Source organism: Paroedura picta, chromosome 1, assembly GCF_049243985.1.
Source record: "Paroedura picta isolate Pp20150507F chromosome 1, Ppicta_v3.0, whole genome shotgun sequence".
Classification (NCBI taxonomy): Eukaryota; Metazoa; Chordata; class Lepidosauria; order Squamata; family Gekkonidae; genus Paroedura; species Paroedura picta.
The window spans coordinates 128501256-128517325 of record NC_135369.1 but is presented as its reverse complement, the minus strand read 5'-3'; the positions used below and the strand labels follow the sequence as shown (position 1 = coordinate 128517325).

Genomic DNA, 16070 nt, shown 5'->3' with positions numbered 1-16070 from the left:
CAGCAATGTGACTCGGTAGCTAAGAAGGCAAATGGGATTTTGGGCTGTATCAAACAGATCATGGGAGGTGATGGTACCGTTTTACTGTGCTCTGGTTCAGCCTCACTTGGAAGTACTATGTTCAGTTTTGGGGACCCCAGTTGAAGAGGGATGTATTCTTAGGAAATTTTTAAACAGAGTCTATATAGCCATCTGATGCAGAGGCTGATTCTGTGAAGGCTCAAGGGGGTGGCAGGTTAGAGCAGATGAGCAATAGGGATGTGAGTGTCCTTCATAGTGCAGGGGGTTGGACTAGATGACCTATGAGGTACCTTCCATGATTCTATGATGCTATGATTCTACGAAAATTTCCCATGTATAATAGTAAAATCATTAGGCTAGATCCAGAGATGCTTGAGTAGAGGGTTTTTGGTTTTTTTTAATTCACATCGTGTCAAACAGGGATGGAATAATGTGCAGGGGGAGGAAGGCCTGCAATTTCCTATTAAGCTCCACAATGTCTCTAAAGGTTTCCTGACCCTCATAAAAAGATATCAGTGGTTCATGAGACTGAAAGGCATACAAAAGATCTGTTTCATTGGTAGAGATCTGCACATGGTCTTTTAGAATCAACTAACTGCTTCAAGCTAACCTCAAATACTGCAGATCTTTATTTTGCTCAGTTTTCAAAGAAGAAAGTATTTTTATACCCTGCTTCACTGCCCCAAAGAGTCTCAAAGCAGCTTACAATTTCAACTACATGTATATACCTAGTTCAGAGTGGGACTACAATATACAAGGACAAAGAGCTTCAGACTCCTAACACAAATGACATTTTCTGGATCTGAAAGGCTCAGAGGGGTGCAATAGTTCTTGATGTGGGTTGTACTTATAGGGTCACCAGGTTTCCCCAATGGGCCATCACATGCCAGGAAACCAAGTTTCCCACATGGAATTTCATACACACATTTGACTGCACAGGATTGGGCAAACTACAATGTGTGTTTGAGCCCAAAGATGCACCCACCTTTGGCTTCATTTTCTTAGGACAGAAACAGGAGGCTTACAAAATGGCTGGTAAGTCAGCATGCATCTTATGTGAGCAGAGAGCAATAGCTGGTTTATGGATCACTAGCTGTGTAGTTCTAGTCTACCACCCTAACTCAGATCTGGATTGTCATGGAAATGGACAGTAAATTCCTCAGTGATGTTTCCAGGTATGGCACTTGCCTTCATATCTGCAGCTTTTACCCTCACAGATGATGGATTGGCTGCTCAAGAGATAACACTGTTTCAATCAAATCTCAGGGCACCTTTACATTTTATTTCTGTTTATTAGGGTATCACAGAACCTGTATCATGCCTAGAAAAATCTATCTATATGGCACAAAGAAAGCCTTCCTTGTTAATGGAATCTGCAACCCAAACATGGAAAATATAGTGGGATTAGGATAAATGTATCCAAAACAATATCTTCACCCTGGAACAGCTATTTTTGGAGGTCTAGTATGTCTTTTCATTAATCCTGTAAGGTTATAGCTTCATGCCATAAACAGAGGTAAGTCATCTGCTTATAATTACAAGCCAGGCCAATATATGCAGTATCATTAAAAGTATTATACTTTACAGCATAGTGATTGTAACATGAACACTTGCTGGTATTCATCTTGCTGGTATTCAACTGGGAGCCAGTTTGGTACAGTGGTTAGGAGTGCGGACTTCTAATCTGGCATGCTGGGTTCGATTCTGCATTCCCCCACATGCAGCCAGCTGGGTGACCTTGGGCTCGCCACAGCACTGATAAAACTGTTCAGACCGAGCAGTGATATCAGGGCTCCCTCAGCCTCACCCACCTGACAGGGTGTCTGTTGTGGGGAGAGGAAAGGGAAGATGACTGTAAGCTGCTTTGAGACTTCTTTGAGTAGAGAAAAGTGGCATATAAGAACGAACTCTTCTTCTTCTTCTTCTTTCTATCTTCCCTCATACTTTGTAATACATGTATATATTGTAAAATAATGGAAAGAATTTCAGACTTTTCTTAGATTAAGGTTTTTTAGACTATGTATATTGCAGGTGGCTTAAGCATACAGTGTCTTTTACTGATCTAATAACTTCCATATTTGAACATATGGAACTATCTACAGGGCAAAAAGCACCATCCTGAACACGCAGAAACTCAGGAATCTCCCCCATCACATGACACAAAAGATTAAATTTAGTACATCATAACCAATTAAAACATGATTGAGTACATTGTGCAATAAAATACAAAATTAAAAATTAAATAATAATAATAATAAAAATATTCTCTTCAGTTTGTATGAAAACAGTGCTTAAATGCCAAGACTGGGGAAAATAATGGTAAATTCATATTTTCTGATTGTTAGTATATAGTTTGAAGATGTACTCCCAGTGTTTTGCTTCTAATAATTTCAGTTTTGAAGTTAGACAAAAATTAGCACGTCAGAAATGTGTATCATTATGTACTTCAGAATGTTTAGAGAATCAGCAAGGTTGGAATATCCTGGGTTGCTGAATACACCATATTTTTATCATAATACAACAGAAGGTCTCTCTAAGACTCTCCTATTATATTTTGAATTTTAAAGTGAGGAAAGGTCTTACTTATACATCAAAAAAGATGAGGAGGAGACAAAGAAACAAAAAAGATGATGAGGAGACAAAGAAACACATGTTTGTTTAAATCCATTTTTGATACATGCTAAATGAAACATACAAAATATCCTTGAAAAAAAGTTTACAAAACTGAGATATTTTAGGCTATTTAGGAAAATAATACAATTAAAATGAACTTTAAGAGGTTATAAAATTATTAATGGATATGAACACAGTGAAGTGAAAGACAAAACAAAAAAGAATGCATAGTCATTCATTATCAGTAGGCTCAAGATAAAGAAAAGGGCAGTTATGATGCATAACTGACTGATAGAATGGCTTTAAAACAAAAACTAATTATATTGCAGAATACAAGGATATCAATGACTATTACTACGACAGCTGAATGATGTTTCACAATATTTAAACTCAGTATTTCTTTAATTACTCAACACTGGAGACAAACAAGGAAATGGCTTTTCACAGATATCCTATTTGCCCCTATTGTACATTGCCAAACGATAGGGTTAATCCATTAAGGTGGTTTTCAATACCAAGTGAATATGAATAAAAATGAATAAGGATTCTGGATATCTTCCACTCTCCTTAATAAGATGATCAGTAATAATGAAACGAGAATCTCCAGAAAACATTTTCCCTGTGATTACTTGTATTTTTCTGAAACACTGAGTTATGTATCAAGAGCACAACATACATCCCTAGGATACTATTTATATTCATAGGGGACAATGTTGAGGTTCAACAGTCCTGTCTAGAGTACCTCAGAATATCTTCCATAACTTTCTGCAATAATCAGAAGCAGAAATGTCAATATGGAGTTACCATAAAAAGATGGAAAAGCCATATCTTTAAAAGATTGAAAAACAAGGATATGAACTACTTTAGAGAAAAATAATGATACCATTTTAATCACATCTCTCTGCAGCACTTCTTCCTCATTTGCATATATTTATACCTCTGACATAGTATACCTGTGTTCGTAGAATTTCACTTTTCGATAACTGCATATCTCCCGTCAGCTCTTTCACCGTGATGCCTAGTGGCTCCAAACGCTTGCTGAAGTAATTTGTCATTTCAGCTGCCAATGCCTTCATTGGAGCAACATAAACAATCTGTACCAAAAAAGGACACCAGCATGATATATGAGCAAAGAGGACAACATTGTTGGTTCCCCAGCAAGTGATACAAATCACAGTTTATTGTGAAATATGATCCTAACACTTACAGAACACACATACATTATCCTAACAGTGGGATACGGAGAGAAGTTATCTGCACAGGGTAAGCATGTAGCTGTTTAAAAGACAATAGATTTTGTTTATACAGGCTTACTGTTCTGAAAATCAAAGCTTAATATATTTTCAAAGTTTTCCACATGGGTTATACGATTTTCAGAATTGAAAACAGAATTTCAGACCAGCAATGAACTAAATCAACAGGTTCTCTCCCAACATAACTTGTCCTTGAAAACTTCTTGAATCCATATCAATGGGTATAACTCTATAACGGGTTATATCGTCATCATAAAAGTTATAAAGATGTCATTCGGTTCATTAAATTCCTACCTTAAACTCGTCCTTTTTGATAACACCTTGCTGAACATGCTGACGAATTTCATGTAAGACAGTTAACATTGCAATGTTAGTCTTTCCCGCTCCAGTGGGTGCACAAATTAGCATGTTTTCATTCGTGTTGTAGGCAGTCTCGAAAACTATAGACTGGATTCGATTTAATCTTTTCATGCCTTTAAAAGCAAGTTGCCCAATCTGTATTGAAAGTCCAGAAAAGCAGCATTTAAACAGTAAAACAGTTACTGTTGACAAGGAACATAACATCACTGTATGAGAGGAAAATGTTTTACTACCCAAAGAAGTCACAGAAAGGAAAATGTTTTAACAAGTCAACAACTTTAAAAAAACATATTTTCTCACTATCATCAAAGTTCTTAATCACTAGTCAAAGTGGTAAATCTTGAAAAAATATTAATAATAATATTAACAAAGCCAATCATTATCTTACATTCCATCTAATCTTTCTAAATGCTCCTTGGCCTTCCTAGAGAAATTCTTGAAATCCCACTCATCTATACAGTACCCCTCGTTTAGTCCATCATTTCAATATTGATAATATCATCGCTCCTATTGTATGTGAAATGCTTACCACTACTATCCCATCTTTTTCTCATTAGGCTCACTCAGTTGCCCTCATTAGTCAATTTGCTTTCACATACAAAGGCTGAGAGCCAGCAGAAAAGGTGCAGGTCTGGGCATATCTCCATATAATCTATTAGTGCAGCCACAGAGAGAAACAACAAATTTGATCAATCTGGACTGGAACCTCTTAATGAAAAACACTGGTCTCAGCTTTAGTCCTTTCTAAGGTTTAAATACTAAAGTGGCCATATTCTGGGTACTAAAGTAACTGAGATGAGCTAAAGGTCCTAAATTATGGTCTGAAGGCTAGGTATCTCATGGTGGAGTTTTTAAATATTGATGTTCATTCTTACTGCATGGTTAATAATTAATAATTATTAATTAGCACTGTCTGTGCTAATTATTCTCTTCAAAGTATCTGTAATTTCAACACATTCTAGATCATAAAGCACAAATTGCAACATATGTTGGCCACTGGCTAGACTGGGTGAATAAGAAGGCAGCCAAGTAACTAAAAGCGAGGCATGGAAAAAGTAAAGTTTTGTTTGTTACACTCAAGGTTATTCTAGTATGAATCTGAGTCCAATTGGAAAGTGGGTATTTGAGCCTTCGGAGAGGGCGGTATATAAATTAAATATAATAAAGCTACATTTGTATATGGTCCTGACCATATTAGTCATTCCGCCCAGATGAAAAGCAACAGATTAAGAATTGTGGAATCTATTGCTACTGAACAGTGAGGTCTATTACTTTAAAAATCCTGCCATTACCTCAAAAAAACACAGAATGGTGTATATATTTCACCCTTACTGTTTCATCTTCAACAAGCCTGAGACGTAGGGTGGGGATGAGAGAGATTCACTGGCCCAATGTTACCTAGTATAGCGCATAGCTGAACAAATAAATTACAAACTGAATCTTCCCAGTCATAATCTGACACACTTTAACCCATTATACTATACTGCCTTTCACCCTGAGATGCTGCTAGGACTTTTTGCAAGATAAATGTACAGATCAGAATGATCCTCCAATAACTACTACAATTTTGACTACCAAATGATACGGACCAACAGGAGATAGGTAATATCCTCACATCCTATTTATAAGCACTCCTGGACCATCTGGCAGATCACAGATAGCTGCAGTGGATGAATTAACTTGGCTGAGCCAGTCAAGGAGGTTATGTGTAAATACAAATGTCACCTCTCATTAAACTTAAAGAGTTTTTTTCACAACATATTTCATAACAGTATTTTACACAGTGGCATTAAATAACCAAAGTTGAGACTGAGGAAAAAGTGCTCACTTTATTTTTAGTTTCATTCTTAGAAGTACACCTTGATGCGGGTCAAAGCAGTAATTCAAGCACAAAGATTTCAGTTTCAAGTGTGATCAATTCTTAAGCATAAAAGGAGAAAAACAGAAGGGTAGAAACGGTTTTCAGGAAAAGAATGGCTGGCGTTGACATGCTTTGAATAAAAAAAGAATGGTCACACCAGGCATCGGAAAGAAGGTAGCAGCAGTGAGCAATTGTGGATTTTTTTCAAGATGAGCTGGCAGTCTGTCAAGTAGCTACTCCTAAGAGACAGTGAGAACAAGGAATCAAAAGTCCAGGTATAATGAAGAGATCTAAGAGTTTTCCAATAGCTATTTCTAAGACACAGTGACATGAAGAAGGAACCTCAAATTATTTGAGCAACTACACATTCAGTGGCAGACCAAGACCTGGAAATCCAGGCCTGATGTTTTATTCTAAAGCAGTAATACAGAGGAGGGGAATGTTTAACCCTCTTTCTCCTCAGTATCTCCTTCCCTAGTCTGTGAGGCAAATATACATATACAGTCCTGAACAGAAAAGCAGTTTAGTGAGAGAAAATTCTGTGTATAAATGCTCTGCTACACATGCCCATTAAACCAACCTTATGACAGCTGTTTTGGTTTAGACCCAAAATACAATCCCTTCTATGCTTCCCTGCCCCACCAGCTGTTTGTATGGTGAAACAATTTCACACAGATGAATAATGGCTCTTGTTCAAATTATTCATGGTTATTCAAAATTGCAGAGGGGGAAAAACCCAACTTATCTGCCATTCATAAAAGTAATTAAATTGCTCTGCCAAACAGGGGGGCGGGGGACAACGGAAATCAAGCAGCATACAAGTATTTCTTCTGCCAAACAAGATGGACCAAGGCAGTCAGAGATAAGGCATGAGATAACAAGGCCAGATCACCTCAGACCACGCTTCACAATCCTGACAGTGCCAATGAATGTGACGTGATCATATTCCCTGTTATTTAGATGAGTATTTAAAAGAAAGGCAATTTTATAGAGCCAGAGTGTCATCACTGAGCTTTCGGGGAGGGCAGTATATAAATGAAATAAATAAATCATAATCTATAAGCTTACCATGCTTTTGACAACATGCCAGGCCACTGATTGGCCCTCAGTGGGAGGGCCCTCCCACACGGAGGGTCAATCAGAGGCTCTTCCCTGCCCCTTCTTCAAAGACTGTGCCAGTCTTTGGGATGCCATCTACCCTGTCCATCACCATAACTGTCACATTAATGCTGCCATCTGTCCCTCATCTCACAAAGCACCTTTTAAGTAACGACAACAATCTACAAAAAAAAAATCACTTGAATGAGAAATATGCCAAATAAAATAATACTATACATACATTTTAATGTTTTATATTTGTTAATTGTACGTAATTGTTAATTGTTGAAATTTTAAAAAATTACAATACTATTTTTGCGTTCTATGAGAAATTTTGTTGCTCCATATAGAAACCCCCCCCCCAGGTCAATGGTGTCCCTCTTTAGCAATCTTAAAATCTGGTCACCTTATTTATCACCCACCTGCATTCCGCTCATCTGTGGCCTACACTTTGGTTGGGAGAGGGCAGCTGTGCCTGCTCCCATCTGATCATCTGTTCTATTCCCTGATATTTGCCCCCAATGAGTGACATAGGAAGATAATGGCAGCTCCTGAACCCAACATCTACCTGCCTGCCTGAAGCAGGGAGTAGGCAAGAATAGCTCCTTTTCCTCCCTGTCACATGAGGGTTCCTATTCTTCCCTCCTCATCTTCTGGTCTACAGAAAAGTGGAAGTGGGCCGAGAAAAATTCTGGCAGTGTTCCTGACTGTTCTTCCCCTCCCCATTAAACTAAGTTGACTTTGTCAGGGCTTGCACAGACAATTTATTCCTTTGTTAAGGAAGTTATCCACCCCTTTCAATTTTTTTTCAGATTTTCCTGCAAAAATGATTCCCTTTTTAACCCGAACCCATTTGTTCTAGCTCGATCTGCATGGTGGATAGGAGAGAAGGAAGTAAAGAGGAATATTTGGGTTACCAGAAGGAGGGAAACAGAAAACAGTGTGGGGATAGAACATAAAGGAAAAAGAAGTGCTCTACAGAAGTCTCTGCAAGTTTCCCACTGCACAATGGAATCTGGCCACATGACCAACACTGTGTAACTGGGCCATAATTAGATGCCTCACTAACTATGGAGGCACAGGTCAAGAAAGTAGCCCACCAGGCATTTCTCCACCTTTGCCAGGCCAGGCTACTAGCACCCTATCTGAGCACCTAGCTATGGTGATCCATGCGACAGTCACCTCCAAAATTAATTTCTGTAACTCGCTCTATGCAGGCCTGCCCTTGTCCCTGAACCAGAAATTGCAGCTGGTGCAAAATGTAGCTGCTAGGGTCCTCATTGGGACACCTTGGAGGGCCCATATTCAGCCAGTGCTGAGGCAGCTGCAATGGCTGCCAGTTGCTGCCTGGATCAGGTTCAAGGTTTTGGTTTTGACCTTTAAGCCCTTCATGGTCTGGGATCCCCATATCTGAGGGATTGCCTGTCACCCTATGCCCCCCACAGGGCCTTGCGCTCTGTGGGTACCAACTTGTTGGTTTTTCCTGGCCCCAGGGAAATTCGCCTGGTCTCGACCAGGGCCAGGGTGTTTTTGGTCCTGGCCCCCACCTGGTGGAATGAGCTCCCAGAAGAGCTGCAGGTGCTGCTGGAACTTGCAGCGTTCCGCAGGGCCTATAAGACGGAGCTCTTCTGCCAGGTTTATGGTTGAGGTCAGTGCAGTTAGAAGACTAGATGCCCCACCCCCCAGGAAGATCCACCACCATATTAAGCAACATTGGTGTGACCAGCAGAGGTTGTCCCCCTGATGCTTGGCTGGCAGTCGGGCTGTTGTGGGAGGACGGTTGAATTTTTTACCATCATGTATCATATATTGTTATATATTGTTTTAATGGGACTTTTATTGGAGTTTTTATTGTATTTAAGGATCAATATTGTAACATGCCATGAGCCACTTGTCAGGAATAGCGGGAAATTAAAAAATTAATTTAAATAAATAGAATAACAACAACACTAATTTATTCCTTTTACTTATGGTCCACTTGCAATAATTAGGGTAATTTTAATGGAACATTTATGGATATAAATTTTGAGTCTTTATGAAATTTAAAACATAATGTATAAGAATTATGATATATCTACGTAGCCAAAGACTGGAACCTCTCTTCCTGCAAACCTAAAATAGGTCTAGATTAGCAGAGAATTTAGAAATTTAGAAAACAACCACACACACATAAGCTGGAGAGTTGAAACCCCTTCCCCAAATTAAAAAATCTCTAACTTTAAGAAACGAATGCCTTTAATCATGGTTGCTAAGCAACCACAACAGTATTGCCAGTTTTCTAGCCTTGCTTTCTGTGAGTAAAAGGTAGTAAAGAGGGAACAGGACTGTTTGAGAGAATACTTATTGGAGCCAGGCCCAACATCAAATACCACCAACTTGATACCATACAATTTTTGCTATTCATTCAGGCTCAGCTGTTTAACAGCAGGCCACCCCACTGCCCCCAAAAGAAGCCTGTATGCTGTAGTGATTACAACCATACTAGATCTAGGAGATCCAGATTTGAATCACCACTCTATTGTGGAAGCTCACTGGGGAGTTTTCCGCAGTTTGGAGGAAACCAACATGACTTCTGAGTAGGGTTGTGCGATTCGGCTGCCGAAGCGGCCGTTCCGTCCGGGCGCAGCCAGCGCCGTGCCGCGGGGGGGGGGGGGAGGGCGATGCCGGCAGCGGCGCGGCGCTGGCTGCGCCCGGACGGAACGGCCGCTTCGGCAGCCGAATCGCACAACCCTACTTCTGAGTTCCACTTTAGATTACTGCAGATTCCCTTCCAGGAAGGAAACTCCTGTAAGTTTTTAGTCATTGCAGAAATGGCCTGGGTGACTCTGGACTAGTTAAAGTCTAATCTACCTTGTGAGGATAAAACAGAGGAGTGGAGAATGATGTACGATACTTTAGATCCCTGTTGTGGAAAGTTGGGAGATCAACATTGTGAGATCTTGATGGTTCACAACCACCATTGCTGAGGATTTCAAAGCTCAGTTAGCATCAGGATGGAGGCGGGAAAGAATAAGATAGAAAAACTAAAATATATGTGGGAGGATTGTGGCAAAGCTCAATGTTGGGGGACCAGAAAATAATTTAAAATGGAAAGCTGAAGATGGAGGAGGGGGCTAGAAAAAGGTAGGTGAGTAGGTGAGTGAGTGGGGCAGAGGCTACCTCAAGGGAGCAATATTAAAAGGTAAGTGGGTGGGAAAGAATCAAAAGTGAGAGACTGCAAGTACTTTCAGGAGAGAGAAAGCGAAAGAGAGAGAGAGAGAGAGAGAGAGAGAGAGAGAGAGAGAGAGAGAGAGAGAGAGAGAGAGAGAGAGAGAGAGAGAGAGAGAGAGGGGGGGAAATACAGACATGAAACTCCCATCCTCTTAGTCCTTATGGGTTCCACACTTGTAAGCTTTTAAAGGTCTTCCAGAAATTTGTGTTTAAGATGGAAGTGTTAATATGAAACACTGTTTCTGTTTCAGAAAGCTAACATGTTGGCACTAATGAACCTTCCAAGAAATCAGCTTTCTGCCTTTTGTCCTCCCACCCTTTTCTCTTTGGCTTCCACTGACAGGAATTTCTAAACCTGCCTAAGCCTACCTAGAAATATTTTCAAAGAGACCAATGCCTAAAACAATACAATCTGACTAGTTGGCATGGAACTCAAATAAATTGGGTTCAATACATTTAAATACATTTAAATAGGAGCCTCTTGTGGCGCAGAGTGGTAAGGCAGCCATCTGAAAGCTTTGCCCATGAGGCTGGGAGTTCAATCCCAGCAGCCGGCTCAAGGTTGACTCAGCCTTCCATCCTTCCGAGGTCGGTAAAATGAGTACCCAGCTTGCTGCTGGGGGGTAAATGGTAATGACTGGGGAAGGCACTGGCAAACCACCCCGTATTGAGTCTGCCATGAAAACGCTAGAGGGCGTCACCCCAAGGGTCAGACATGACCCGGTGCTTGCACAGGGGATACCTTTACCTTTACCTTTTACATTTAAATAGGTGAAGAGATTATGTTAAATTACTGAGCATCTGAACGTGTACCCGTTATTTTCCACTGTCCAGATTTCTGCACTGAAATTCAAATGTGTGACTGGAAGGGATGTATACAATTTGGTATGAACTATCCTGCAGTGCTCATTAAAACACATTACTGAAACTATTCTAAGAAGATGCTACACAGAATTAGCTACATTGATTTTTACTCTTGCTCTAATTTTTAAGAAAGTTAGATGATAAGAACTGACCATATCCTGGCCAGCAAAACACAATTAAACTTTCAAAGATTTTCCTAAAATATGAAAGGACTGAAAGCATGTATTCAAATGAAAAAAACAAACATGTCTCCCCTTACTAAAAAAAAAAAAAAAATTCATAACTTTCAAGGCAAACCACAATTTAGTTCTGTATGTTTATGATTGTGGCTTAGAAATATCACCAAGAATATGCTGACCATCCTGCTTGAAAGTCCACCCCATAGCACTGTATTAGTTTATTTATTATTTAGATATATAGGCTGCCCCTTTTGAGCCTGTCATCTCGAGGTGACATACAGCATTATAAATAGAGACAATAAAATAATCAATACAATAAAATACAGTAAAAACTACTAAAGCTAACAATAAATATCCTGCACTGAGTCACTGATTATTGAATTCCCCATAAGAGTATGGATGTAGGAGAAGACACCAAATTGGTAGGGGAAGCCCATATGATGTTTTGATTAGGGTTGTGTGCGGCAGCATCCAAATCAGCTGTTCCAGGCTGACGCAGCCAGCGCTGCACCATGTGGGGGGGGTGGAGGAAGGACGGGTGTGTAACTTGGCGCGCACACACAGGCTGCGTCAGCCTGGAATGGGTGATTTTGACAACGACGCATACAACCCTGGTTTTGATCTTCCAGGTGTGAGCTTCACCACATGCCTGGCAGAAGAGCTCAGTCTTGCAGGCCCTGCAGAACCTTGCTAGCTACATCAGGGCCCCAATGTTCACCAGAAACCCATTCTACCAGGCGAGGTTTACATTCAAAAATAAATAAAATGTGACTAATCTATAATTAAAAAAAAAAAAGAACTTACTGTCAGTTCATCTTTCCAAGGACTTTCCAGTTATTTCTTCACCATGTTCAAGGTCATAAAATAATATATATTAATTGTCATGGTGAAACAAATCTGGAGAGCTTAATGCCTGCTATGATTCTGAGTAGAGTGAATCAGCACTTGGTACATTTGCAGTTGATAGAGCCACATGCACGCTCTTTTGCTGAATCAATTATGCTCTTTCTGCAACTGACCTGCTCTGTGGGTATGAACTTGCTGATGGTCTTGGGGCCCTAGGAAACATGCCTGGCCTTTTTAGCCTTAAGCCCCAACCTGGTGGAATGAGCTCCCAGAAGAACTGTGAGCCCTACTGGAATTCTCCAGGTTCTGCAGGGACTGCAAGACAAAGCTCTTCTGCCAGGCTTTTGGCTTAGGCCAGGAGCAATGAGTACCAGGGAATAAGATCAGCTCCCCCCCCCCCAAGTTTCCAGATTTAGGTATTAGACTGGGCTGGACCCATTGATTGATCCACCCCTTGGTTGCTTTCATTTCTTTTTTCCATCTCCAGTTTCTCCCAGCCCACACTAACTACATTAGATGTTGGAGGGAGTTTTTATATCTATACGCCATCTTGATTTTTATCTCTTTTGAGGATTATTGTTGTAATGTCACAAACCGTAGGCAGGTCCGGCTGACCAGAAGAGACCCCTTCTAATCGAACTGCCCCATACACATGTGGTGCCAAAGAAGTCATTCTTTATTGAAGGGTTCCATAAGGCTTAAGCAGGACCAAGCATGGCAAGAAACATTGACAGAGACAAGCACAGATGGTCTCCACAGGTCTATATATAGGGGTTAGTTTAAGCATGAGAAGTAGTTCTCATGAGAGTGTGGCTTTGATCTAAAGGGTGCAAATTCAGGAGACATCCTCTCTGCCATCCCTGGCAGTAAATTTCCACCCTACTATGTGAACCAAGGACGAAGGAAGATAAGGAAGAACGCTGGGGGAGATAGTTTCTACCAGACATAAACCATGGGATGGAGGAGGGGAGGGGAGGTACAGAAGAAATGCAAGGAATCTTGGGGTTAGGGAGGGGTGAAGGGCCCGCAGGCCAATTGAACCTCTAAGTTAATACTCCCAACAAGATTAGAAGTGCGATCATGAGAAATGTTAAGATATTTTAAATGACTGATGTTTTCGGATCAGATGTTTTATTATGTATACTAGTAAAAAAGCCCATTGTATAAAGAATACAATGGGCGCTAGCAGGCGGGGGCCAGAGCGAGGTACAGGCGAGGGTCGGAAGGCTACCTGAAAGAGGAGGCGGGCGGCGGCTCCTCGGCAGGTTGTGTTTGTCGGCGGCCATTAGGCAATGGAGCACCCGGCAGCTGCGCTGTGTGCGGCTGCCGCGGGCTACCAGGGCGGCGGCCAGACGCAGCGAGAGGCACTTCGAGTGGCGCGCTGGGCTGCGGCGGCTCCTCCGCGGCTTCTGACGGCTACTCCTCAGCGGCTCCTGACGTGGATCCTCGGCAGCTTTTTGGTTTCCGGCGGCTCCTCGGCGGTTCGTAGTGTTCTGCGGCCATGAGGGCAGGGAGCCCCCAGGCCGGCAGCTTGATGCGGCGAGAGGCGCTTCGCGCCTCTCGGCGCATCAGGCCACCGGCCAGGGAGCCCCCGGCAGCCACGCTGCGCCTGCCGATTGGTCCCTCCTATTGTCTGTCCGGAGGAAGGGTCCAATCCGGACCCTTCCTCATCCCAGACACATCCCGCCTCAGAACGCCTTACCGTTTTATTTAGTCCATGGCGCCTGTGGCGCCACGGGCGGTGTTAAGATATGTTGTGAACCGCTGCGAACCAGCAACACTGGCAGTATATAAATTCAATTATAAATAGACAAACAAGACAGACAGAGACATAATAACAGCATAGAAAAACAGTTGATCTGTGAAACCATTGTTACTTGTTTACCTGTGTGTTCTGAAGAAAGTCCCATATTAACAACTGTCATGTTTCTGACTTTATGATGTGCAGCAGTCAAAATTTCTTATTTTAAAAGCATGTCTATATGAGAATATCAACTTTCAAACTGAGACAAAGAGACTCCAAAAGGAACAACTGAATAGCAGGAGAATTTGAAATTCTCCATTTCCAGGAAACTATGCTATTAAATTTTTTAGACATGCTAATTTCTTCTCCTGCCTTTCTTTCCCGTTAACTGACATTCAGCCATGAGTTCCATCATCTGGTTATTTCGGAGGTTATTTTATAAGTTCTTTACTTCTGTTATCCACAAAACAGCCAGTCAATTTACCGTTAGACAGAGTGACTGGATGAATGCTTGGACATCACTGACTCATTCACTCAAATATCAAAATAATTTACACATCCTTTTCTACAAATCAGAAAAGTGTTTCAAAATATTGTTATATCTGTGCAAAGCTTGAGAAGCTTAAGAATAGGACACGAGAACAAGGGGCATTAAAACCCACTATCTCCTGAGGAAGCCTGTTCAGGAGAGGGTGGGTTTTCATTTTTAAGTATAGGCTAGATCGTCATCGACAAAAATGCTGATTTTATGAACTTGGGCAGATAGTGAGTGGGTGGGCAGGAAGGGATGTGCCAGTATTTGTCTCTTGCGGCACTTCCTTGCATACCAAGGGAATTGCTGATTGCCACTGTGGGATGGTAGGTGAATTTCCTCCAGGCCAGGCTGAATTCTGGAGATTTTTGGTAGGAGGGGGGTCACTTGGGCATGCAACTGGGCTCACTGTGGGATGGCAAATAGTTGTGAGTTCCTGCATTGTGCAGGGGCTTAGACTAGATTAATTCTATGAAAACCAGTATTCATTTTCTCGAAAAGCTTTTAACCCAAACACCTGAAGTGGTGGTGGTTATACTCTTTTGAATTACCTGATACAAAAAGCTATACTGCTCTGAAAATAGATGTTTCAATTAGATATCATATCCAATGGCTGTCAACCAATCTGCACTGTGATTTTGTGTCTAAAAACTAAGAGGTGCCTCGCTGGTCATACCAGACCCTATCCGTTCCAGAACTGCAAAGCTGAGTAGGAATTGAAATTTTAATCCTCTCTCACCAAAGTGAACCCTCTGGTCAATGCACTGCACTGGGATGCAGTGCTTATTCCTGTAATGCTTCTGTTAGTTTAGAATCTTTTAACAACCAAAAGAGTATTTCCTTCAAACAACATATCCATCATTAACATCTAACATACAATGCCCAACAGAATACAGCTGTCTGCTTAATTCCGCTGTTGATTCTGGCAGCCACATGACATTATATTTTCAATAAGGAGGCTTGACTGGTGAGCAGTTGCACTTATGGATCATGATGGGATGCAGAAAAAACCAATTAGCCACCCTCCAGCTGATCCTGTGCCTACAGCCAAGATGTCAGGTGACATTATTTTAGATGAGAACAGGTTTGCTGTTTTCAGTTTAAAAATGAGCTACTGGAAATAGAAACAATGTAGAAGCACCTATGAGAGGAATATAGAGCAAAGCCAACCAACTAACATTCCAAAATAACAAAATTAACTTAGCTTTTAAACAAATATTTAAAACTCACCTATTTGTACACACCCCTGTTCTTTCTTCTTCCTTCAGCAACTCTTATTTTTCACCTTCCCTTTATATCAATGCAGAATCCATTTTAAGTACCTTGAGCAAGACTCATGAGGAAGGGTAGGTAGGTAGGTAGGTAGGTAGGTAGGTAAATGATAGATGATAGATAGATAGAAATGGAATTTTTAAAATTGATTCCCTTCACCTTCAGACCTCCAACTCTTCCTCTTTTCTGTCCCCGCAAGTAGCCAAGGTTGGTAGCC

At 41.1% G+C, this 16070-nt stretch overlaps 1 protein-coding gene across 2 annotated transcripts in view; it reads right to left on the bottom strand.

Annotated features, from left to right (window-relative positions):
• The window catches only part of ASCC3 (activating signal cointegrator 1 complex subunit 3), a 303036-nt gene that overhangs the window by 212197 nt on the left and 74769 nt on the right, over positions 1 to 16070 (bottom strand). For both annotated transcript variants that reach the window (XM_077303437.1, XM_077303430.1), the window contains exons 9-10: positions 4182 to 4382; positions 3588 to 3728 (exon numbers count right to left, since the gene is read on the bottom strand). In XM_077303437.1, the coding sequence (XP_077159552.1) occupies positions 3588 to 3728; positions 4182 to 4382 (342 nt within the window). The remainder of the gene's footprint in view (positions 1 to 3587; positions 3729 to 4181; positions 4383 to 16070) is intronic.